This window comes from Tubulanus polymorphus, chromosome 4 (genome assembly GCF_964204645.1).
Source record: "Tubulanus polymorphus chromosome 4, tnTubPoly1.2, whole genome shotgun sequence".
Classification (NCBI taxonomy): Eukaryota; Metazoa; Nemertea; class Palaeonemertea; order Tubulaniformes; family Tubulanidae; genus Tubulanus; species Tubulanus polymorphus.
In genome coordinates this window covers 7,803,518-7,827,105 of record NC_134028.1, presented here as the reverse complement: position 1 = coordinate 7,827,105, position 23,588 = coordinate 7,803,518, and the positions used below count along the sequence as shown (strand labels likewise).

Here is a 23,588-nt window from a genome sequence, read left to right as displayed (position 1 = left end):
AACTCGACGAAATTAAAATCTACAGAAGCTGGCTTCATGTACCCGGTACTAATATTACGAAGACCAAAGTTTTCCAAGTTTTAGAAATCTTTATTATAAATTCTCTATACAATTAACAGGTTATATATCTACATGTCAACTGGAAGTTCTAGAATTATTCCTGAAATCCCTAGGAACATGAATTGCAAATTATCACTTGGATTCAAGAAAATGCATTCATTCTTGAATAATCAATACATGTAATTGATAAATCAAAAAGCCAAATTACCATTCTAATCATTCCAACTACGCAAAGTCTTTCGAGTTGTTTTAATAAAAATACTGTACTGTCAGCAGTCAATTTTACATTCGCATAAAATGGAAGATTATGAACTTCAAGGTTACCATTATTTAAACAGTAGAACCCGCTTAATCCGGATCGTTCGGGACCAACAAAATTCGTCAGGTTTATGAGAAATCTGGATTATGTCATTTTCTTGTATATCAATGAACATATGGACTGCAAATATGGTCCGGATTAAGCAGGTTTGACTGTACTAAATGACGTAAATAAACAGAAATTAACAGTTATTCTATGAAGATCCTATGAATTACAGTGAATATTCAATCATTAAGCTCTTTTAATGATTTAGACTTCAGATGAAGAACACTCGAATAAATGCGAACGAAGTGTTCAATTCCACACTAGAAGTAAACGCCCATCTTTCACGCGTCAATCGATTTTCAAAATAAGCAGCAGTTTCCAACAAATAAATGCACAATTTTGTTACTTGCTTTTGTGTTTTTTTCGCTCGGGTGCCCCGATTTCCTTATCATCTTCATATCCTAGAAACAAACATGAATATTTTCAATATTTATACTGAATCTGCTGCAAATTCATTAGAAACGCATCACGGAGTAGATGAACTCTACAGTGGAACCTCGTTACAGCAGACTTAGGAGAAAATCCATCCTCCCCAGCAGGGATTCGAACCTGATGGCATCAAGACTGGCCACGGAACGTAAACCTTGTCAGACTAGCCCCAGTGCGCAGGTACATGCGCAGATGATGCCATTATTAGCCAATCGGATATCCCGTTTTATTTTAGCCTGGGATTTTCCATTTATAGTTCTGTGATATTTGCCTTGGCGGTTATACAACGGGCAATCTGATTTGCCGCACAAAAACTTGAGGCAAACCTGCACACCCGGCCTAGTGTAGCCAAGTTTTGTACTGTGGTGAGCCTCGATGCCATCATTTTCGAATCCCTATTGGGGAGGTTGCAGAAAATCTAGATTTGTTGTTTCAATATATGAAACATTTTGGCTTGTTATATCCAAGCTCATTCTTAAGGAGGTCGTTCTGTTCAGATAAATATGATGGATAGCTAATTCAACAACACCTTTTTCCTTGCGAACTTTCATGGCTTCCTTCTTCAGTTCACTAACGGCTCTCTTATCATCCTCCTAAAATATTAAATGATCAGTTCATATTTCTAACAGAATATTTCGCCGCATTATTAAACAAGTTTTTAGATTACAGTAATTGTAATCATCATTCGAGGTTGAAGTTCTTACCTCGGGATTACTCCACAGCGAACAAGCAGTACATTTATCACAAGGATGACCTGGTTCGCGGACATGACGACAAAAATGATTATAATCGATCTACAGAAAATATAGAATATCCGTTAGATATTGAAGAGACGATAATTTTTTATCATTCAGAAAATGACGATAAATGACAAATTCACTTACATCAGGTTTTCGACAGATATAACACATTTTCGCCCCGCAGCGACAAGTCATTTTATTGCAGCCTTCGATCTTAGTGAAGCTGGCCTGACAGGCATGGCACGTACGCAATAAAGCCATCGTCATCTTCTCCTCGCTGTAAAAATCAATCATTATGATAACTTTTACCAAAAATACATGAATACATTTTTCCTTCGAGCTTTTCGAGAAACCCTTCTAGATTCGAAAAGAACGCATCACTCTTAGATTGAGGAGACGAGTGAAATAAACTGATCACACTTTTTCGCGTTGGAGATTTGATGATAAAAATGTTTGCAACTAAATTTCCACACGTCTTAACGTGTCTGCAGCTGTTTAACGATTTTATACTTACTAGCTCGTTCGTAATGAAACCTCATCTTTCTTTTCTATTTCTTCGCACCTCAGACCGAAATGATCGGCCCAGTTTTCCTTACAATAACGGCACGTTTCCTAAATAAAGATATGAACTAGGGGTTATTATATACTTACTATGTTATTCCGCTATTCGACACCCCCTGGCGAACATACACAGAAACCAATGACCATGATACTCAGCAATTTTTGACATAGAGCTAGTCATGAGCAACAATTCTGTAATTGATAGCTTTTACAAAATATGCCTGGGCACCAATACATATGAAAATACCATGTATACAAAAACCAGTAATGTTAAAAATCATCATAATCATATGTCATGAGCTACAATTTTGTAGGTTTGACTCTGGTTAAAAAATATGCATAGATCTCAACGCACGCACGCACGCACGCACGCACGCACGCACGCACGCACGCACGCACGCACGCACGCACGCACGCACGCACGCACGCACGCACGCACGCACTGAAATAGCTACCTGTAGACATTCTTCATTGAGACAACGGAATACTTTATCTTGAGGATCCAAAACAGCTTTGAAATCGCAGTGTGGACAACTGAAAAATACGAGAAAATATCAACTGACCACTCTTTCATTAACACTGCATTCCCTGAACTAATCAATGTCACTGAAAAAGTGTGAAACAACCAAAATGTTCTTAAGTTTCAATAAAAGAGTAATCCGCATTCTAACCTGACTAGATCATCGATTTTCGCTAAATTGATTGCTTCATCTCGGACTCGATCCTCGTAACGAGCTCGAACGCTCTCCGGTAGAGCGGCGTTAATCTGACCTAGAAAAAACATCACGCAATTGAAGCACGAATTAACTAAAGCTCCAAAGCCTGTTTTGAATGAGTTTTTATATGAACGACTCACTAGTTGGGAAAGTAGCATCACAGCCGTCTGTCATACACAATAGCTTCGCCTATATGATAAAAAAATAATTTTTTTTCAGGTTTGAGAAATGACTTACATCAAAAATAAACATACCACTTGTTTTCATTGAATAAATCTTCATCCCAAGACGTTTACCTTGCCTTGGCCGTAGACTGATTCCTCGGCGTAACGTTTCAGACAATCTTTACAGAAGAGATGACCCTCGTAGCACTGAACCATCCGTTCGAATGGGGCATCGACGTAACAACAACCGCATTCTATTAGCTGAGACTCGTCTTGATATTGCTGCTCGTTGACCGTTTCAGCCAACCGCTGATCAGCTGCCTACAGTGCGAAATAACCATTTCATCAGAATCATGCGTTTGGTTCGAGGCCGATTAAATTCACCAGATTCAAATTCTATTGCATATATTTGATACAGCTCTTGTACACCGGGTAACCATAACTTCTATCCTACATACAATCTATATCTACTGTATAGCACTATCTACACAATCTATTTATCTTGCCACCATATTTATTTATCCTAGCTAGTATCAATCGATAAGCATGAAATAAGATTAAAGAGCCTAGGTGAATAATTAGATACATTTTTGTTGTTTTAAGAAACAGTAGGTATGATATACTTAAAGCACTGCAACGTAGCATATATCACCCTACATACACTAAATTTTAATCATACCTTAATATAAAATGAACAGAAAAATGAGGCATTAGCTCACTCTTCTGAATAATTCAGATTAAAAATCATCAATATTACAATTTACCTGTGTGTTTTTGGCATCTTCTTGTTTGAGAAAGTTCACTTCTGCTTGTAGAACGGGGTCGAGTTTGCTACCGAGATGAAGTATCGGTCGTTGAGAACAGATCTCCGTAAGAATCACAGACTTTCCCGATGGAACGGCTACTTCTATATTGCGACGAAAAGTAGTAAATGTGCTCCCTGAAAGAAAGCCATACTGAACATGTACCGGATAGGTTCAAAAATCCATGAGGAGTGTTCTAAGGAAGGCTTTAAAAAACCCATTTGTATTCCTAGATTGTGAAGTTGAAGTCCCATCTACCTGATATTTTACATCTTAAATAGAGGACCATGGGTCCAGGAGGATCAACCGAGTACATTTTAATTTTGAGCACAAAAATCAATTTGTTCTTGGATTTGCAATACTGAATAAACCGCTGATAAAGATGAAGTCATGGTGCACTACGTCGTAAGCATGTTCTACTTGATAATGGGTTTTCCCATGACTCGCTAGTACATGGCTGAACAATTTATACTACATTCTCGATAAGGACATCACTGGTGAAGCCTTTCTAAGGGGCTTTCCCTGTGATGTCATCATCAAGAAACAATGTCAAGTATGGATTAGTAGAATGGGAAAAAATTCATTGAAATTTTGCACATTTTCTCCCAGTAAAGTTCCAAAACGGCTTGGAGCAGCTGGACGGAACTTGCCATATCAATTCCAACCCGATTTCCCTCCTAAAGACAAAACATCAGCTGTGTACATCCTGCGGTTACAATTTGTGCCACCAAGAACGAATAGTAAGTTACTCTCAGAAACATTCATTAAGGATCAAGTTTATTCTACACCAGGTAAACACAGCTCCTCTACGAATCTATTTCTTTTTGTTGCAACGGTTGTATTATGACAGACTTTCTAAATCAGAATCGGGGCGAAACCCTAGTGGGCCGCAAGTTGCTATAGTCGACATATTTACCTGGATTCCAAGTTAGGCCCGATTTCTGAAATGCGTCAATTATTCCACGTCTGGTCGGAGCGTAGCAATAGTTAAATGAAGCATGAGCCGACCGCAGTGTATCCAGCTTAATCTATGTATGGAAAATGAAATGAAAAATAAAATTGAGAAACAAGCTTCAATCCACGATTTGCCAATTGCATGGTTCCCACAGTTATATAAATTCAAAATTACAAGTTTTTCCCAAGTATTTCATGTTTGATTTTTCAATTTTCCCAAATGGAAATGAACACATATCGTCATGTTACAGGCAACATTTTAGCGGTGACTGGTTGATAAAGGTGATTTTCAAGGGAAATTGCTGAAGTAAGTTGCCCTTGGCAAATGCAATATGTGAAATGTAATGAATTTCCCAAATATTTCCCTGATTTGAGGAAAATTTTTCAAATCCCCAAATCGGGAATTATTATTTAAAAATTCCCAAGTTTTTCCCAATTTCCCTGTTCAGTGGGAACCATGCAATTGTTATAAAATCAATTGAAATTTTTATCTCTTTTCTAAACAGATAACGAGATAATGCAAAAATATGAGTTGATTAGGGGGTATATGATGAGAAATCATGCAGTAAAATTCTGAAGTCGAAACAAAACGGAGTCCAGGGACACCATCCATGCCCACTTGGCGAAATGATTGAAAATCAGATATTTCAATATCCAACGCTATTTGGTGAACATATGCACAAACCAATGACCTTAAAACTCACTACAATGGTAGAACATATAATAAGTTAAGATTTTACAATTGATTGTGGTAACAAGGTATGTTTAGGTACCAATATATATATATATATATATATATATATATATATATATATATATATATATATATATATATATATATATATATATATGGAAATACCATGTTTATTACACTAATCAACGCCCCCCTGGTGAACATATTGACACCTTGAAATTCACAATTGTAGAACATTTTTATTAGCTACATAAGTGTTTGATGCATCTTTAAAATTTCCCTCTGAAACTTCAAGAATGTGCAAAAAGTGCTATGTCGGCGAACAAAACAACAGTTGCCAGTCGGCCATCTCAAATCTAATTGAGTCAATTTGTGGGCTAGAGATGTGTCTAGGGTAGATACTTGCAAAAACCAAATATCAAAACAGTCCATTGAAGCATCTTCAAAACTTTCCAAAATAACTGGATTCCATCTACGGATGGACAGACAAACGGACGAAAAATGAAGACAATAGGCCGCTGGATCCCAAGTGGGCTAAGAATACAGAAAACTTCGCTCATTTTCACGCGACAATTATAGGTATTCAGTTGAGAAACAAGTATTTACCATACAATTGGGATTTCATTGGATAAAATGTCAATGGTCTACTTTGATTCGAAATGAGCGAAGTCATCTATAATTCATATAGCGAGTACAACATACATACCTTCCTAAACTCATTTCTAAGCAACAAGAGACTTTGCGTTTGATAAGCGGATGTAATTGAACGCGACGATGAATAAAAATCTATTTTAGGATCGACGGCAGGCTTCTGCAATTAGTAGTTAGGTACAAGTTATGATATGCTTTGCGTAGTGAGTAAACAATTAGTGCAAATGCCATTATAATGAACTCGAACTCAGAAAAAAAATATCAGATCTGGTTTAAATTAAAAACTACAAAAGCCAGAGACCCGGTCCAAATCCGGCAGTTACGGCCAGTTAAAGAGATTGCCCTAGAATCATCAAAAGAATGGAAATAGCTAGCTGTCGAGCTCGGATGGGCCTCTATGTTAGCTTCGGTAAATCACAGCTAAGAAACTATGAAGGTGTCCCTATGTAGGGACTTCTCTTAATCTACTCAAAGCATCTCAATCACACAATCACTCACAAATCAACACCATTATTATGATTAAGCCAAAATTCTGTATGCTTCTCACTGTACAAATTGCATGATTTGCCATACTCAAATCTTTTATATTTATATCTGAGATTCATCAATTCCAAGGCATTGGCTCAACAATCATAATATGATTTCCGACCCGAGGTTCTGATGATTGTCATGTTTAAATGTATAATCAGTTATATATCTTTATATACAGTCAAACCCACTTAATCTGCATCGGCTTAATCCGGATTTTGGTCTAATCCAGACGATATTTGCAGTGTATTTGTTCATTAATGAATACAAAGAAATGACTTTTAACTCAATGACTACGTTAAGCCGCTGTCAGCGGCTCGCCAGTATTTACCGTTGCATACGGAAAGCAACTGAGAGCGGTTTTTATGACATCACAAATGTAAACACTGCCTACATTCAAACTACACGTGATTTTAACCAATCAGAATGAAAGTAAACATTGGTATCATAAATTATGTGAGGGAATTCCATGGAACTCCCTACGCAACACATCATAGACACTATTGATCATGGGAAGTACCAGAGGGGGAATCCCCTGTTAACCAAAATGGCGGAAATTCCGTCTGCTGCGTGCGATCTTGAATTTGGGTATTCCGGAGTGAATGCGTTAATCCGGATTTCCTGTAAACTGGTTGAATATCATCGGTCCCAAATGATGCGAATTAAGCGGGTTCTACTGTATTTTGTTCTATGATAATCATCAAATAAAATCCTGGCTATCGTTCCGAGCTAGAACGTTGAGTATCAAAAAGGATCATTTCAGGAACCATCTAGAGATCCAGAGGTTTTCATTCTGCCGCACTGCACCTTTCGATAGTTATTTAATCGAGAGATTTGCTACAGGTTCAATTCACAGACCTCTGGTTCCGGTTTCTTCTTCGGCTTTCTTTTTTCGATTTTCGGATAGTTTTTATTCTCCAACAGATGATTACAGACAGCCTGCGTCGAGCCGAAAACATTGAGCTGTTCTTTGATGTAGTCCTCTTGTGCATCGGGGAAAAATTCGTGCTGAAAACAAAACATGTTTGTTTCATTTGAAACGAGCTATAGGCGACAACAGTTCTCAGGCTCAGGCTCAAATCTGTCGTCACTGACGTATGCATTACGCAACTCCAAAATTCCCATGAGTTAGTTCCCATTGCAGTTTGGATATGCTGTATCCAGGGCCAATAACTAAATTTTATCAATTTTAGACAATTTTTTAAATTTCAACACCGTATCTCAGTTACGCTACAAGGTTAAGACTCTGAAAAACAGAGTTTTTAGTGGCTAGTTCTGTAGCTAGGTGGTGCACTGGCCTATTCTTTGCACTGCACAACTAGACCCCCGTACTAACATTGTACCTAAGTACCAAGACCCACTATTAACGAAGATAAGTATCTGAAAGACATACATACAGACAGACAGTATGAGAATAAGGGTCTCATGGAAGCCCGAGAACCAATCATTAAACGAATAATGAATGGAAATCATGACAAAATGTAGCCAATTATATGTGGGAATCAGAATGAAGATTATGTGAACTTTGTTGTTAAAGATTCAAGCCAATTTTATTCAACATTTTACTCACAACTTCCGCAGTCATTTTTCTGAGGTGTTCATTAGCTGCAAAAGAGAAAATATGCGTCTCGAAGAAACTGAAATTAACACTAGTTAGTGTTGGCAAATAATAACTTACGTTCTGTAGTCTGAATGTTGACAAGAGCTGGAGGCTGAGCACAAACTGCGGCTGGAGGCTGAGCATTGACTGCAGCTGGAGGCTGAGCATAAACTGCGGCTGGAGGCTGAGCATAAACTGCGGCTGGAGGCTGAGCATAAACTGCGGCTGGAGGCTGAGCATTTACTGCAGCTGGAGGCTGAGCATAAACTGCGGCTGGAGGCTGAGCATAAACTGCAGCTGGAGGCTGAGCATTGACTGCAGCTGGAGGCTGAGCATAAACTGCGGCTGGAGGCTGAGCATAAACTGCGGCTGGAAGCTGAGCATAAACTGCGGCTGGAGGCCGAGCATTAACTACAGCTTGAGGCGGAGCTTTGACTATAGCTGGAGGCGGAGCATTAACTGGAGCTGGAGGCCGAGCATTGACTGGAGCTTTGACTTTAGCAGCTGGTGGCCGCGCATTGACTGGAGCTGGAGGCAGCGCTTTGACTTTAGCTGGAGGCCGAGCTTTGACTGGAGCTGGAGGCTGAGCTTTGACTTTAGCTGGAGGCGGAGCTTTGACTGGAGCCGGAGGCGGAGCTTTGACTGGAGCTGGAGGCTGAGCTTTGACTGGAGCTGGAGGCTGAGCTTTGACTGGAGCTGGAGGCCGAGCTTTGACTTTAGATGGTGGCCGCGCATTGACTGAAGCTGGAGGCGGAGCTTTCACTGGAGCTGGAGTCCGAGCTCTGACTGGAGGTGGGTAGTGACGTGGTGAATGACTAGCAGGAATGTTTGACGGCACTTCATCCAGATGCATTTTTTTTGGCTCGCTTTCTAGTAATATAGGCGTGTTTATTGCAGGCAATGTGGGATTTATTTGCGTCGCTCGAGACCACACTATCGGCTCTGCTTCGATGATTTTCCGACGTCCGGATCCAATTTCATTCAGATCTAACGGAAGCGACTGATCAAAGTCTAAATAATCGTTATTTCGTGTTCTGTTGTTTGATTCGTGTTGATTTTCATCTTCGCGATCAGGATTTCTGCCTACACTCGCCGGCGCTTTTGCCTTCGTACCTGAATACCCGGCTCTGTGATGATCTAAATCGTTGTCATTATTATTATTATTCTTAGCGTCATACGATTTCGACCGCTGCCGACGTCTTTCCGAGAGTTCCGATCGAGATAAAGGTGTCGACTGATTTTTCAGGCGGTGCTCTTCGTCCTTATAAAATCGCAGTCGCCGTTCGAATTTAACGTCCGAACGCCGTTCGGCTACCGCGACGGGCGATCCGCCGGCAACTGCGGAGCGAACTGGCGAACGACAAGGTACCGCATTTTTTCTGACGAGAATATCGATGCCGTTATCCAGTTTCGTCAATAACTCCATACAGCGTTCGTATTCCTCAGGCAGAAACTTCGCCTCCTGCAAAGCGACCTTAATTTCGGTGAGGTTTGCGATTTTGTCATTGTTCTCCGCTACCAAACGATTCACTTTCTGGATAACGACGCTGCGCTTTCTGTAAAAATCGGCGCGTCTCAACATCCGATCTACCTGCATCGGCATTTCAACAATCTCTCGATCCTCCGGATCGGATTTCTCCCGATCGCTTAGAACAATTACCGAATCGTTGTTCACCGTTTCCACGTCCACAAATTCGTCGATCACGATTACAGCTTCGGCGTCATTGCACGACGGCTTCAATTTCGGAGAATTCGAAGGAGATTCATCGTTTCCAAGCAGTAGATTTTCTACCCATTCAGATAAAATACTTCCATTCCTCTTGTCTAGTGATGGGCTATACGGAACAAATGATAAAACTGTTACTAGACTCACCGCAAATATTAGGCATCACGTCAATACAGCTTTTCCACAATACTCGCTTGCCAAGGTTTGATTGCCTCCCACCGAAGCTCACACCAAAACAAACCCTGGCTGTAACCCTTTCATTGCTCTATTACACCGCCCAATATTTCTTGTGGACAGGTTGCCGCTCAACAACCACCAGCTGATCAGATATGTAGTTTTCACTGGCAGATTTGCTATATCAATACCATGCATCTGATTGGCTAGATATGTCGCTGCTGATTGGAGGCAATCAAACCCTGGCAAGAGAGGATGCTTTTTCACCAGATAGCAGTTTCATTATGTCAATATAGTTGATTTCTTCAAAAGAATATTAGACCGAATGAAGAAATTGACTTGCTACTAGAGCTTACTACCGAGCGCTTTGTACATGGATACCCACTGCAGTGCAACTTATTTATTATAATCTTTACCTTTTAGGCTGTTCAGCATTTTCTGCAAGAATACTTTCATCACGTCTTGAAATGGCAGTTAAATGCTGAGATGTTGATAGTGTTGGTACCTGGGGTGACTCAGTGTCAGCAAGTCCGTCTTTATTACTCTGAACTAAAGCACTTGCTCTATAAAAGCAAACAGAGCTCATATCAAATTGAAACATGTTGTCCAATAAGCCATAATAGAATTTGAAATCGAGCAATTCTTGGATATATCAACTTAGCTTAAACGGCCTTATAACTTACAAAGCAATATCACCCTCCTGGTTAAGGATATCTCCACTTATGTTTTCTGGTTCGGCAAACAAACGCTCTGAAAATATGAGTTAAAATATCATTCAAAGTACTTCGGTCTTGACTGCCAAGCACTTATTCAAAATAGGCGAGCAACTTTATAAAACTTAAAATTTCTAGTAGGCGCGAAACGTTGAAGGCAATAGAAATCTTTTGATGAAATCAACAGACCGCAAACACCAGACATTTGACTTTCTACCCTTCCCAAAAAATTCATTGTCAAGAGCTCACACAACAAGAATGTCTTTATAGCGTTCAAAGACACATATTGATTGATACCTTTTTTAACAGACCTTGTCTGACCTGATCTTATAGCTTACTCCTAGTTTCGGTAACAATGGCTAGCTATACTAGATACTTGAACTGATTAAACTAAAGATTTCAGTGAGAACCCGCAGATGAGCTGTATGTACTAGGCCGACTACAATTATATCCTACCTTCATTGTCTAACAACGTTTTATAAGTATAAGTTCTCATTTCTAATAAATCGTCGATGCACGACTGTAAAATGACTTGTTGCTGCAGAGGTTCTCGCCTATTCGACGGATCGTGCACGCTCAATTCGATCACATCTCGCGTCAAGTGAGGAAATATCGGAATCAAGTTTTCAACGAGTAATTGCTCATTAATTTCCTCTTCAGCCATGGTTTACGCGAATTGTTGCCTCTGAAATAAATAGATTGCACAACTTAGGTGTGATATTTGGCCGATATTACCATGTCATCTGATGTCATCTGATGTCATGGGTTAGAATCCCGAATTTTCCCATTTTTTTATCCCTTACTTCTTTGAATTTCTTAAATTGAGCACCTTATCATAGTGGGCTTAACGCATCGTCAGGTGAAAAGAATTAGGCAGGTGATATTTTGCCAACACAGCATTATTCCTGTTAGGGTGGCGACATTTTGCCAATTATTTTATATATTATTCCTGTTAGCCTAACGCTATTTTTCCAATGACTCGTTCTGATTGGCTTATTGATGCCGAGCATGCACACTGCGCTGCGCAACTTACAAAATTCAAGGAAAGTGTGGAAAATAGAGATAGAGAAAATAGGAGCATAGAGCGGGATTTGAACCCGGATATGGCTGGAATAGGCCCTACCTCAAATTGTATTCATTATTTCTTAGTAGTTTGCCTTATCATGTGTCAACGAAATAGCGTTTACTATGCCGCATGGGCCTACATACATACCCATTAACATTGGTTGGCACAATTATCCACTTCCAAAAAAAAACAAAAAAGTTTTATTTTCCAGTTTCACTTTCACTAGGTCTAGGGGTCTAGGCGCCTAACGTCGGTACGTACGTACGGCGGTAGCCCTCTTCCCACCCCACCAGTAGGGATTTCAGGTTGAAAATTTCTATGTGTCCTATGTGTCTTTTTAATAGGTTAAAATGAAGAAGGGGATAGCATAAGGATATAGCACTTTACAGAATCAAAATCGGTCAAGCGGTTCAAAAGTTATAAGCAATTGAAGGGTGGAAATTTGGGGTATATTTGTCATTCGATTGCGCAATACACTCTAGTTCATTTCCAATTAAAGAGTCAGACAGGAAGTGTCTAGGTTTTACTGCTTTTTAGCCTGATTAAAGTAGTAAATTCAACATTAAAACTTATATATCTCCCAAAATTTCTATCCGATTGAAACCAAACTTGCTCAGCACGTTGTTGGTAAAAAGAGTATTGAGATTCTAGAAGTATTTATGCAAATATGTAAATTAGGCTAATTTGCATACTCATTAACTAATTAATACATACTACAATACCATTAATACACTATATGAGAGTTTCTTTTTCAAGATAAATGATACTGGAATACATCCAATATCAATTTTGAGGTAAATGCAATGGAGACATCGAACAACTAGGTTATACCGGTTACCGTGGTAACCATAAGGTGAGTATTGAGGCGGCCATCTTGAATCTAATTAACTTCCACTGAATTGTAAATAGCTCATTTGATATGGCCTTTAGGCCTATATTGTTAACAATAATTCCTCTTCTAGAATATCTCAATGTTCCTAAGATCATATTCCTGCATTTTGAGATGCTCAGATACTAATAATAATCATTATATTTTCAGATCCTCACTTGCCGCAGAAGAATCAGACAATCATTTGAAAAGATTTATCAAGTTCAGAAAAAATGAATGTATTAAAATGAATGTGTAAACCCTTGTTATTCTTTCAGAGATCCTTAAAAGACATCTCGAAAAAATATCTATATCATGATATCTCAGATTGTGGCTCACAAGAAGGCGGCCATCTTGTTTTATGTCGATATTTCATCGGAAGTGACCAATTTCAACAAAGTATGTCATGTTTGGTATCTAATGAAAGGTCTTTTTCCTGGAAGTTTCTTCTATTGAATAAGAATGATGACAAACTAGCTCAATTGAATGTATTAGACAAAGTATTAGTCTGTAAAAATTGATCCCAGAAGATAAGATGCACAATCATGAACATTAGGACATCCGTGTTCACATCTATCATTTCACAACGTAGGGCCTAGCCGATTAGTGAAAATAATCCTAACATAAAATGTTTCACTCATCAGTATGGCCACCCATGAAACATTAGTACCTCATAGTCATCAAAGTCAAAGCTGTATTGGTTTGCCTATTGATGGAGGTTTCGGGAGCCGAAAGTCTTTTTTACTAAAACGCAAAATCTCAAGGCCTTAGTTATATAGTTTTTTTCTGATTTTGAGTAATATATTCCACAACATCAAGAGGATAGACCTACGTAGGCCTATGAGAGGTTAGATTTTGGTGACCAACATCATTTGGCTTGAAAACCATTGATTGGGTGTTTTAGGCCTACTGCACAACTGGCGGCAGTTACATTGCAGTGGTAGGCCTACGAGGCCTCGAGTCAAAAAAGGTCAAATAAGTAAATTTCATTTCAGGAGCTATCCTAGCATTTCCTTTAATTGTGAAGATGAATATTTCAACTTATTAGGCAAAGGAGATTGGGAAAAGTAAATTTTTGCTTGGGAAAAAATTTGAGCAAGACAAGGCCTGGATTCTGTTGGAAAATACAAAAGAATTTGCCATTCGATAGCCATTATTTTACTTATACTTGGCCGATTTCTTAATAAAGAATGAATTTATTGAGTAACATTGTCGTTTTAGTTGCTAAATTGCCATTTAGAGTAGCAAAAACGAACCAGGAAGTGTTTTAATTGATCAGCTGGCAGCCGGTGTGGAGCCGGAAGTGACCCGGATGTAAACAATTTTAAGCACCTCGCCAACTTTAGGTCAAAATCCGCGAAAGACTACTAAATCAATCATAAAAGTAATTAAAGAAAATGATTAATTAAGTATTCAATTTTGAAACGTATGGGTGTACTTTTTGTCAATTATTATAATTTTCGCATATTGAAGCTTTGAAATACGTTCATCGCTTGAAAATAGCAAATACACGGCCGGGCAAAAAAGTACGCACCACTACGTTATAGCCGAGAAATGTTTTTAAAATGTTCCGAGGTCAAATAATCAGCCAATCAACAGCGGGCTTGCGGATTTGACCTAAAAAATTGCATGTGGTTTTCACGTGATTGAAAAATGCATGTTCAAACATGGCCGCCATTTTGTTTCCTAGAAATCCGGCGATGCGCGCTGAACTACGATTTATTTCTCTGTAACTACGCAAGATACACTCATGAAATTTACACCACAACAAATAACCGGTAAATTGAGCATACTGAGCAAGTTTGGTTTCAATCGGATATAAAATGCGTTTTTTGTGAGTGAATAAAAATTTGAAGCGAGGAAAACGCTAATTATGACACATTTTGATCACGTGACCTGAAATCCCTACCACCAGGCACTGACGACTTGACAGTTGTCGATTGTGTCTAACAAAAGTCAACAGGTGTGTCGATCTTAGACTGTTAGATTGACTTGAAACCGCTTTCACATTTAATACAAGAAATAGCAGTATGAATCGTTACCTTACTGGATAAACTGAACTTTAACTGAGAACGTTGAGACGCGCGCTACATCATTGATTTGTCAATTCAATTCAATCGTTTTGGTGCGTTGATATCGGTGGGTTCGAATCCCAAATTCTTTAAAGATAATTAAACGGATAGCTGGGTCGAATCGCAAAATAGACCCGTTGGGTAATTGGTCCATTGGCTTAAGTGAGATCTTAAACGCTCAATACCCTTCGTCTTAGTCTTAGTTTTGTGTCTTGGGTCACTTAGGATTTCATCCTTCGGTCACTCTCATTCCGGCCGGCATTCGATTAGAAGCATAGAAAAGTATGATAGAAGAGAAATACTACACGCATACAACCCCTACTTTTCTAGCCCTAGTCGACACTGTAGCCTACAGTTAATGATGGGTCTATAAACAATTTAGCAAGCACATTTGACCCGGCTGAACAATTAACTCGAAACATTTAATTCAGTGTAGTCAGAAGCGGTAGGCCTACATTATTCGCTTTGGATATTACCCGTTGTTCCGAGTACTATGGCCGTATCTGGAAGGTATGATATTCCAAAACTGCCTATTTTATTACATCATATAACTAACACGGGATAATCATGTTTATTTCATTCCTAAAAAGTGCATCAATAATTCCGTTTGACAACACATTTTTCGCCATAAATCGCATCATTGGACGTATAAACTAAAATGTTCATTCACCCAGTCCTGGCAGTGGAATGTCTCCACAGTCATCCTAGTGTTTCCATCGTACCTTGGTGAACTAAAATGCCCATTAGCCTTGGCCCAGGCTTTATAGCCAATTATTGCGAAAACCTATCGCAACGTAATAGATCAACGCTACATCTTTCCAGGTCGGTTTTTGTGTTCTTTTTATTGGGAATCGTATCAGTACACTGTAGCAGTGAACTTACTACAGAAGAGCAAACTGAACTTCTCGAACAGGTAGGGAATCAATTATATATGTGTATCATAAAACTGACGTGCCGTAACGGGAAAAACTTTCTACAAAGGGTTGTAATTAATTTGCGTGGGCCTTTGCTCGAGGTGTTTGGATACAGCTGTCCAGAAGATTATTAATAAACGAACGGAAATACCACAATAAATTATGGAACGCCTGGTGATAGCTAATAGCAAAAATATATGTTTCTTTGCTTATAGTTTCTAGCCGAAACGTTGCAGGGGCGGATCCAGCTCGCCTTCTATGCCTTCCGGAAGGAATATGAATTTCCAAAATGCCCTTTTAAAATTAAAGTATTGTAGTAGATTTTTGCGAAAGAAATTTTGAGACGATTTGTGAAGACAGATAAGAAGGCACATAAATATATCCAATTAAAAAGAACAAATAAAAGGGCACTTGTATGGGCCTATACGGGGACAAATTCTTTTTAACAAATTCCGGAAGATCGCAAGAAAAAGGGCACTTTTTACAGAACAACCCTAGGTGCCCAAGGTCCACCATCTGAAAAGGCACGTTATCCAACTGAAAAGGCACGTTAAGTAAAAAGAACAAAGAAAATGGCCCTTTTTTAAAGGGCAAAAAAACTTTTCACAGATTTCAATCTTAAAATTCCACTTTGATTTTTAGTTTTTTAAGCTAGGGGTGGACCCCAAACCCCACGTTTAAATATCCTTGCCCTTCATTAATAAATAGAACCTTTTAAATTTGGAGATTAAAATAGCCCCTGGATCCGCCCTGCGTTGCTCAAAATTGATACACTTCATGCAAGAACTTTTATCTTTGGCTGAATTTATTGTGGGATTTCTCTCGTAAAGGTTAATTATATTTTTTGTTTGTTTCGTAGATAAAAATCGACTCAAACGAGGATGTATTTGACGTGGAGGGCTTTAAAACTGAAATCGCTAATTCTATGCGATATTGGGATAATGGTACTGAAATATTCATACAGGTTCGCAGTTAGGTTTCCTGTTCGCTGGCTATATTTTTAACACTTTAAACGACGGGTATTGATTCGATTTATATATATATTGTGATAGGTGGATAATCCTGGAGAAGAACATTTGATAAGTGACGAAAATCTGGGTAAAACAGACGAGAGAACTGCAGACGGATCAGAACTACAAATACCTAGCAACGATACAATAGTGAAACGAAAAATATGGGCGCAAAAGGGCACTTTATGGACGAACGGTTTCATTCCGTATTGTTTTACTCCTGGTAGGTTCTAATTCTACAGAAATATCGAAAACGTGCTAAATGCATTGTCCAAGGTGTCAACACTTATCTTGTTACAACTAGAAAATGTTTGGTTTGAAATATGAAAGTTTTCTTTTGCCCATGCATTCATGGTGATAGGCATTATAAGAACGGCCCAACGTACACTAACAGAATTGGCTGTCTTAATTGATCCGTCTCACTGATTGAAGTATTCTTAATTTCGAAGGATATTTCACGTACTCCGAAAAACAAAAAGTGCGTGCAGGTATAGCCAAAATAATGGCGACGACTTGTTTGAGATATAGCGAACGAAGTTATTGCGAAAAGAAGGGAAAGATGATTCGGTATAGCCGTGCTGCGAGTGGGTAACTACAAGTTTTCCAAAGAAGTTGCTCTATTTCGTTGAAAGATATTCATACGCAAAAATAGATCTAAACAATTCGTTCAATTGTACGGCGCATAAGACCTCTATTTGAACAGAAGGAATGTACACAATTAAACATATTCATATCAAGAACATTTTCATTCTGTTGCCATTTCAGTTGCTCATCCGGTGTAGGGCAGGGAACAAGAGGAACTGGGACAAATTTGGGATTAAAAGGAACCAACGCTTGCATGAATGTTAGTGTAAAGCCGCATGAAACGATTAATGATAAATCTCAAAATGTCAACAGACTTCTTACGTATGAATTATCTATACAGACCGGAACCATCATTCACGAGACCCTTCATGCTACAGGATGCTGGCACGAACAAGAGAGGACGGACAGATCTGCTTACGTCATTGTAGCTGAAATTGAATATACCGTAGATCCATCTCAGTATGCCTACGGTGATACCATAGACAACGTACCGTTTGACTATCGGTCTGTAATGGCTTACGGAGGATCTGTAAGGGTCGACTAAAGAAATAAGAATCTATCGTTATGAAGACGTCAGAGTAGCATTGACTGATATATATGATATCATTCAGGGATCGCGTGGACGACCGGCCATGTTTACGATTGACCCCGAGATGGACTTCGCTACGACGGGAGGGAATGCTATAACATTTTACGACAAGAAACAACTAAACGATATATACAAATGTGCAGGTGTATATTATGACTTATTGACTTATCTATCTGGTTCTTTCGTCTGTTTGCTTGATCCGGATTTCCCAAATCTTCCACAAATTATATATTTGTCACCAACGCTTCTATCCCCTATGATCTCACTTTGTGCTTGTCTTAAAGCTTTATTTCTCTCTTCACTTTCTAACCTCGAGCCTCCTAGTCATTCTCTTTCTCTGTAAAAACCTCAGAGCTACGCTCGTAGCTCGACTTATATTCTATTTCCCAAAATTCCTCAAATTCCCAAACTTTCCCCCTATCCTTCTCTAACCTGGCCGTTTTTGGTGTGCTCAGACCCTCGCCACTTACGCTACCTTACCCCCTAGCTTGTATAGTTGTTCTTTTCTAGTAATGTTTATGAGTTATATTTATTTTAATACTAGTTGAAACCTGATCCATCTGTTGTTAGTGTGCGCACCAGCAAACATCTAGTGTGCGTCAAAGCGCACACCGCTACCCATCTAATCATAGTACTGTTGGCTGAACAATACATTCATTCACTAGGCATCCCTAGCTATAGGTTCTATTCACAACGCTATTGAAGATACTGATAAAATGTAATTTTCCAGCACGTTGTGGGGCAAACCGATGTTTAAATGAGGGTTATCTCGATAAAAATTGTAAATGTGTTTGTCCAGATTTCGTTCGTGGAGCAGATTGTGGCCAAGTAACAACAGGTAAATGGCAACTATTATAATACGCAACGAAAATAACGCCTCAAATGTATATGAAGAAATAATTATCTTATTTACATTTTCTAAGGATGTGGTGGAATTATCCATGTATCTGGGAATAAGGTTCTGACGTCACCAGGCTATCCTAGAAACTATAGAAACGGCCTGACCTGTGCATGGCTAGTCAAGGTGCCCGCTTACTTAATTAACATAGAAAACGAAAGCACTTGTTTTTTTATTCAGTTTTGATAAAGTTTGATGACATTCCAATTCTATGTTGATTGCAGGCACCGAAAGGGTCAATAATGACAATAAAGTTCTTAGATTTTGACGTGGAGGGGTCCCCTACAGGTTGTAAAGATAGTCTGGAAGTACGGTACCATGGATTAGGTAACGTTGGGCCCAGGTACGTACGTATATCGAAGCCACTCACGAACGCATTCAATCAAATATTTTCATCAATGGTAAATACTTTTCAGATATTGTGGTCGTGGTGTCAAGAAAACGTTTGAAACGATGTTCAATAACGCCATGCTTGTATTAAGAACTAATAGCGGAGGTCAGCGAAGAGGTTTCAAACTACAGATAGATTTGAAAAAAGATCACAGTAAGTGTATATCATTTAAAAAGGGAATTTGTCATACACTTCAGCGAATAGAAAATAACTGATATCGATTACTGCTTTCGTTTCGCAGGTTGTAATCCGAATCCTTGTAAAAATGGTGGAAAATGTGTGAGAACTTTGTACGGATTGATAATGTGTAAATGTCCGTTTGAAAACGTCGCTGGACGCTGGTGTGAACATTGTAAGGATTGCCGAAGTCTGCTTTCAGTATTACTAAACCTTAGTTCCCTAAACCTAAGACCTTATCAGGAAGTTCTTAGGTTAAGAGGCACCAATATATAATATATCAAACTCAAAACCCAACATTAGAACTGAAACATTAGAAGGTCTAAGTAATAACCATGGTGTGTTCTGCGGAATACTTTTTTTTCTCTGTTTCTCAGCGAATGGTGCCTGGTCTCCGTGGGGTGGATGGTCGAATTGCCCGGGGCGATGTGGTTTGCAGACTCGGAGAAGATTATGCAACAGCCCTGCGCGGTCAGGTCGAGGTCTACCCTGTTACGGTAACTCCGTCGATTCAAAACCGTGCGGACAATGGCCCTGTGACGGTAAAAACGAATCTTCCGAAAATCTTGAATCATTAAATCGCTTGTAACAACACTGTAGGATCTGTGTATTCTCTTTATCATTAAAGGTTTTTTTACATGCGATTTTGAAAAGTACAAACTTGGATCGACGTATTGCCCGTTGCGACAAGTGCAAAATGTACAGTTGGATAAATTCAACGGAATGGTTGTCGACTTCACTTCGGCATTGAAAGTGTTAAACTATAAATCGTCGGGCCACGTACCCAGAGCAGATGTCACGTTAGGAAGTGAGAAAGGCCATTATTTTTGGAGCGGTGCAAACCATAAATGGTACAAGAAGGGTTACGAAGCTTGGATAATGTCACCTACAATATCTACAGCCGGGGCCCGTTGTTTACGCTTCTATTACCAGTCGATGTATCGAGGTTTGTTTGTTAGAACCGATGTTGTTTTCTTATCATTTACAACTAAATTCAACCCACATCAAGACGCACACATACATATATGATTCTTCTGTATCATATTTCGAAATATTCTATTTTTTCAAGGAGGGAGTCCGGGGGTTGTTGTCGGGTTTAAAATACTACGTGCGCATAATAACCAGAAGGTGGCCGGTTGGTCAATGCTGCGAATGCTCAGCAATCGTCAACCCTGGAATCTGTTTGAAGAGACCATAACAGATTTCAAAGGCGTCACACCTCCTTATAAGGTAATTGATCATCTTGACTCTCAAATCATTTAAATGTCGGACATGTTATTTCAACTTTATTTGCGTTTTAGGTAGTGATATATTTCTGGTGGTCTCCGGGGAAAGGTACGGACCCGGGAGCGGGAATTGACGATATTGCGCTTTTACCGGGCAGCTGCAAGCAATACAAGGAAATGAAATACGCTAGCCAAGGTAAGTTTGGTCTTTCTCTGTGAGCTGTCATGTCAACAAGAGGACTATTCAAGATAATGGGACATGCGTTTTCATTTCTAGGAGATTGTGAGGATAAAAACACGAAATGCAGTGCATGGGCTAAAACGAAGGAATGCAATAAAAACCCAAAGTACATGTTGGTTAACTGTGCTTTATCTTGTGGGACGTGTATTCCCTGTAAAGACGTCAATAAAAAGTGTGAAATTTGGGCGCAGCAAAGGGAATGTGCTAAAAACCCAGTTTACATGTTGTCACAATGTCCAGTATCTTGTCAACAATGTCTCCACGGCTGTGTCGACCAAAGAACTGAATGTGAAAAATGGGCGAAGGCGGGAGAATGCAGCAAAAATTCTAAATGGATGTGGGTTTATTGTCCAAGAGCTTGTGGTAGATGTACATCTGGATATTTGATCCCGAAGGGTAAATCCAAAGCTAGTCCTTACACTTATCTATATCTATAGGCTGATGGAAATGACAGACGTGGGGAATGAACGCAAAATTATTCATCTTTGAAGTTTTTCATTTTGTTTACTTTAGTTTGTTCGTCGAATGACCTGCTTGAAGGAGGTCAAGGTCACTCATACACAGCGTCCAGTTACAGCGAAAAATGTCTTCCGGAAAATGTGGCAAAAACCACCGAATCTTGTAATCAGTGGTGCTCAGCGGAAAACAAGGCCGAAGGCTCTTGGGTTCAAGTGAAATTCAAAGGAGGCGCCAAAGTGGTTAACACAGTAGCTCTGTGGGGTGCGTGGAGTGGTTTCTATCATGTAAAAGAAGCGACCTTCAAGTACAGCATTGATGGGGTACACTGGTATGATGTATTCCACAGAGGAAGCAAAAATACTGTAAGAAATTTCATTTTATCTTATTTAATTTTATCTTATTTGAATCTAAAAAATCTTATTTTTCATATGAAAAAATCAATGGGTTTGTAAAACCAGATTTATTCAGAATGACTAGTAATTTTTTTCAGGAATTATACATATATCTAAGACTAACTTTATCTCCGTGATTTCTCAATATTCAATCAAATGATAATTTTCAGGTTTTTGACAAAGATTCAAATTACTTCAGTCAGCAGTTCAAGGCCGTTTATGTTCGGATGTATCCTAAACTATGGACTCCACATAAAAAGGCATGTGCGCGCTGGGAGATGCAGGGATGCGACGCTCAAGATATGGAATATGAAATCTGAAAATATGTTGCCATTATAATTTACTTGATTAGGAAAATAAATTCACACTTTTCATAGATATCTTGATATATATGCTTCTTAGACTATATCATCTCAACATGTTGTGTTTTCAACACTCCAGCTGCCTTTTTCTCGCCTCCTTGGTCTAAATGCTAGCTACATGTTAAGCCGGGCGTAGGTCGACCTTGCGACGCAACGCGATCGTCACGTTGCGTCACAAGTGGCCGCGCAAGTCGGTTGCGATGCGGTTGTCAGCGACTGTGTGCGACTAGTTGCTGCCAGTCGCAACAGCACGCAGGTCGGTTCCAGCTACTGAGCGTGACATCTCGCTGGATTGATGAACCGGTTGAAGAGTAAGGCCGTATACACAACGTTATAACACCAGAATGTAGTAACAATTAATGTATAGTGACTATTCAAATAACCCGCCCCAAGGACAGCTTCGTACCTTCGGTACACGCAATGTCGGTCGTTCCACTTTCGTGAAAATCGTTCCCCCGGCCAGTCTGGCTACTGTCAAACGAAGCTACAAGTTTCTGATCTAATGGACTAATATTCTATCAGTCGGATAAAAGCCGTTATATACAGATACAATGCATAATTGAAAAATCCCCATTTATATCACTACATCTACCATCATTATCATAATTATTTCAATTATTTTCATTCCGTATATGAATTGCCAACTGAATTACGCATACCATTCTCGAGTATCACAGATTAAGCGGTAATTTTGCGAAAAACATTTATGTATATATTTGACCCGCGTGAGTTGTTTGCTACAATACCATTATACTGTATTTGTGTCCGATAATCATGTCAGTGTTTTTTGGAAAGTTTTTCATCAGTTGACTTCAATATGATACTCGTATGCAGAAGGTAGATTAATTACATAAATTACAATTTATGAATTTATGAAGAATACACCGATAACTAACGTCCGGAAAGTAAGCTTGCCGTAGTTCAGTAAATCCACCAATAATGTTGTTTAGGCTGACAACAGCGCTGCTGTTCTGTTCAATGATAATGTCGCCAGTTATATCCAGTGAACTAACGGAGCAGGAACAAAATCAGCTACTTAAACAGGTAGGTACGTTTCAGGCTCGGATCCAGAGTAGGGGTTTCAGGGGTCGTGACTCCCCTGCTCAGCTACCAAAAAAATTTTTATCCTTGAAGGAATGTACTCAAGACAAAGCGGGCGGACAGTACCACATAATCAGTACCATATCATCTAATGTTTGGCCAAGCAATATGCCGTATAGGCCCCCTATCACTAGCGACTTTAGTCGGCAGTTTAACATTTTTATGAACCCCTTCTGGAAAAAAATCCTGGACCAGCGCCGGTCGGGGTTATTGATCATTATTTGGTTATTACAACAACTCGTAAGACATAAACATTAGCTATGACAAAGATTGACGCTGGTTAATGGTTTTATTCAAACATTGAAGATAGACATCGACACAAATGAGATTGTGTTTAATGCCAAGGGCTATAAAACGGAA

General features: G+C 39.2%; 3 protein-coding genes across 5 annotated transcripts; 2 read left to right on the top strand and 1 right to left on the bottom strand.

Annotated features, from left to right (window-relative positions):
• Nucleotides 1-28: 28 nt before the first annotated feature.
• Nucleotides 29-14,910, bottom strand: LOC141903784 (uncharacterized). Of its 3 annotated transcripts, none has more exons than XM_074792095.1 (19): nt 14,854-14,910; nt 11,334-11,562; nt 10,848-10,914; nt 10,581-10,727; nt 8,343-10,099; nt 8,235-8,269; nt 7,523-7,672; nt 6,192-6,296; nt 4,754-4,865; nt 3,799-3,974; nt 3,167-3,355; nt 3,011-3,059; nt 2,826-2,925; nt 2,610-2,688; nt 2,108-2,205; nt 1,738-1,870; nt 1,558-1,647; nt 1,383-1,446; nt 29-825 (listed from the first exon to the last, which is right to left on the bottom strand). In XM_074792095.1, exons 2-19 carry the CDS (start codon nt 11,539-11,541, stop codon nt 767-769), a joined length of 3,618 nt encoding a protein of 1,205 aa, XP_074648196.1. In that variant the 5' UTR covers nt 11,542-11,562; nt 14,854-14,910; the 3' UTR covers nt 29-766. The 3 variants fall into 3 exon arrangements, with proteins under 3 accessions (XP_074648196.1, XP_074648197.1, XP_074648198.1); XM_074792096.1 differs by lacking the exon at nt 14,854-14,910 and adding an exon at nt 14,068-14,131; XM_074792097.1 differs by lacking the exon at nt 6,192-6,296.
• A 466-nt stretch (nt 14,911-15,376) lies between these two features.
• On the top strand, nt 15,377-20,036 carry LOC141903512 (protein SpAN-like). The gene is made up of 14 exons (XM_074791636.1): nt 15,377-15,393; nt 15,706-15,796; nt 16,657-16,761; nt 16,850-17,030; nt 17,257-17,395; nt 17,573-17,651; nt 17,733-17,921; nt 18,004-18,124; nt 18,712-18,819; nt 18,905-19,005; nt 19,104-19,222; nt 19,296-19,423; nt 19,512-19,622; nt 19,825-20,036. The coding sequence occupies exons 1-14, from the start codon at nt 15,377-15,379 to the stop codon at nt 20,034-20,036; spliced, it is 1,701 nt and encodes a 566-aa protein (XP_074647737.1).
• A 539-nt stretch (nt 20,037-20,575) lies between these two features.
• On the top strand, nt 20,576-22,112 carry LOC141904251 (uncharacterized). The gene is made up of 5 exons (XM_074792817.1): nt 20,576-20,677; nt 20,749-20,869; nt 20,951-21,310; nt 21,428-21,735; nt 21,936-22,112. The coding sequence occupies exons 1-5, from the start codon at nt 20,591-20,593 to the stop codon at nt 22,083-22,085; spliced, it is 1,026 nt and encodes a 341-aa protein (XP_074648918.1). The 5' UTR covers nt 20,576-20,590; the 3' UTR covers nt 22,086-22,112.
• The last annotated feature ends 1,476 nt before the right edge of the window (nt 22,113-23,588 follow it).

Bases quoted from the DNA above. Each gene is read 5' to 3' on its own strand.
- LOC141903784 (XM_074792095.1), bottom strand. From the start codon at position 11,541: ATGGCTGAAGAGGAAATTAATGAGCAATTACTCGTTGAAAACTTGATT. The intron at 3,060-3,166 runs GTAAACGTCTTG...TTTATCATATAG, and splicing joins CAGTCTACGGCCAAGGCAAG to GCGAAGCTATTGTGTATGAC. The intron at 1,447-1,557 runs GTAAGAACTTCA...TTAATATTTTAG, and splicing joins CGCTGTGGAGTAATCCCGAG to GAGGATGATAAGAGAGCCGT.
- LOC141903512 (XM_074791636.1), top strand. The intron at 16,762-16,849 runs GTTCGCAGTTAG...ATATTGTGATAG, and splicing joins GTACTGAAATATTCATACAG to GTGGATAATCCTGGAGAAGA. The intron at 18,125-18,711 runs GTGTATATTATG...GTAATTTTCCAG, and splicing joins CGATATATACAAATGTGCAG to CACGTTGTGGGGCAAACCGA.
- LOC141904251 (XM_074792817.1), top strand. From the start codon at position 20,591: ATGCTGCGAATGCTCAGCAATCGTCAACCCTGGAATCTGTTTGAAGAG. The intron at 20,678-20,748 runs GTAATTGATCAT...TTTGCGTTTTAG, and splicing joins GCGTCACACCTCCTTATAAG to GTAGTGATATATTTCTGGTG. The intron at 21,736-21,935 runs GTAAGAAATTTC...GATAATTTTCAG, and splicing joins ACAGAGGAAGCAAAAATACT to GTTTTTGACAAAGATTCAAA.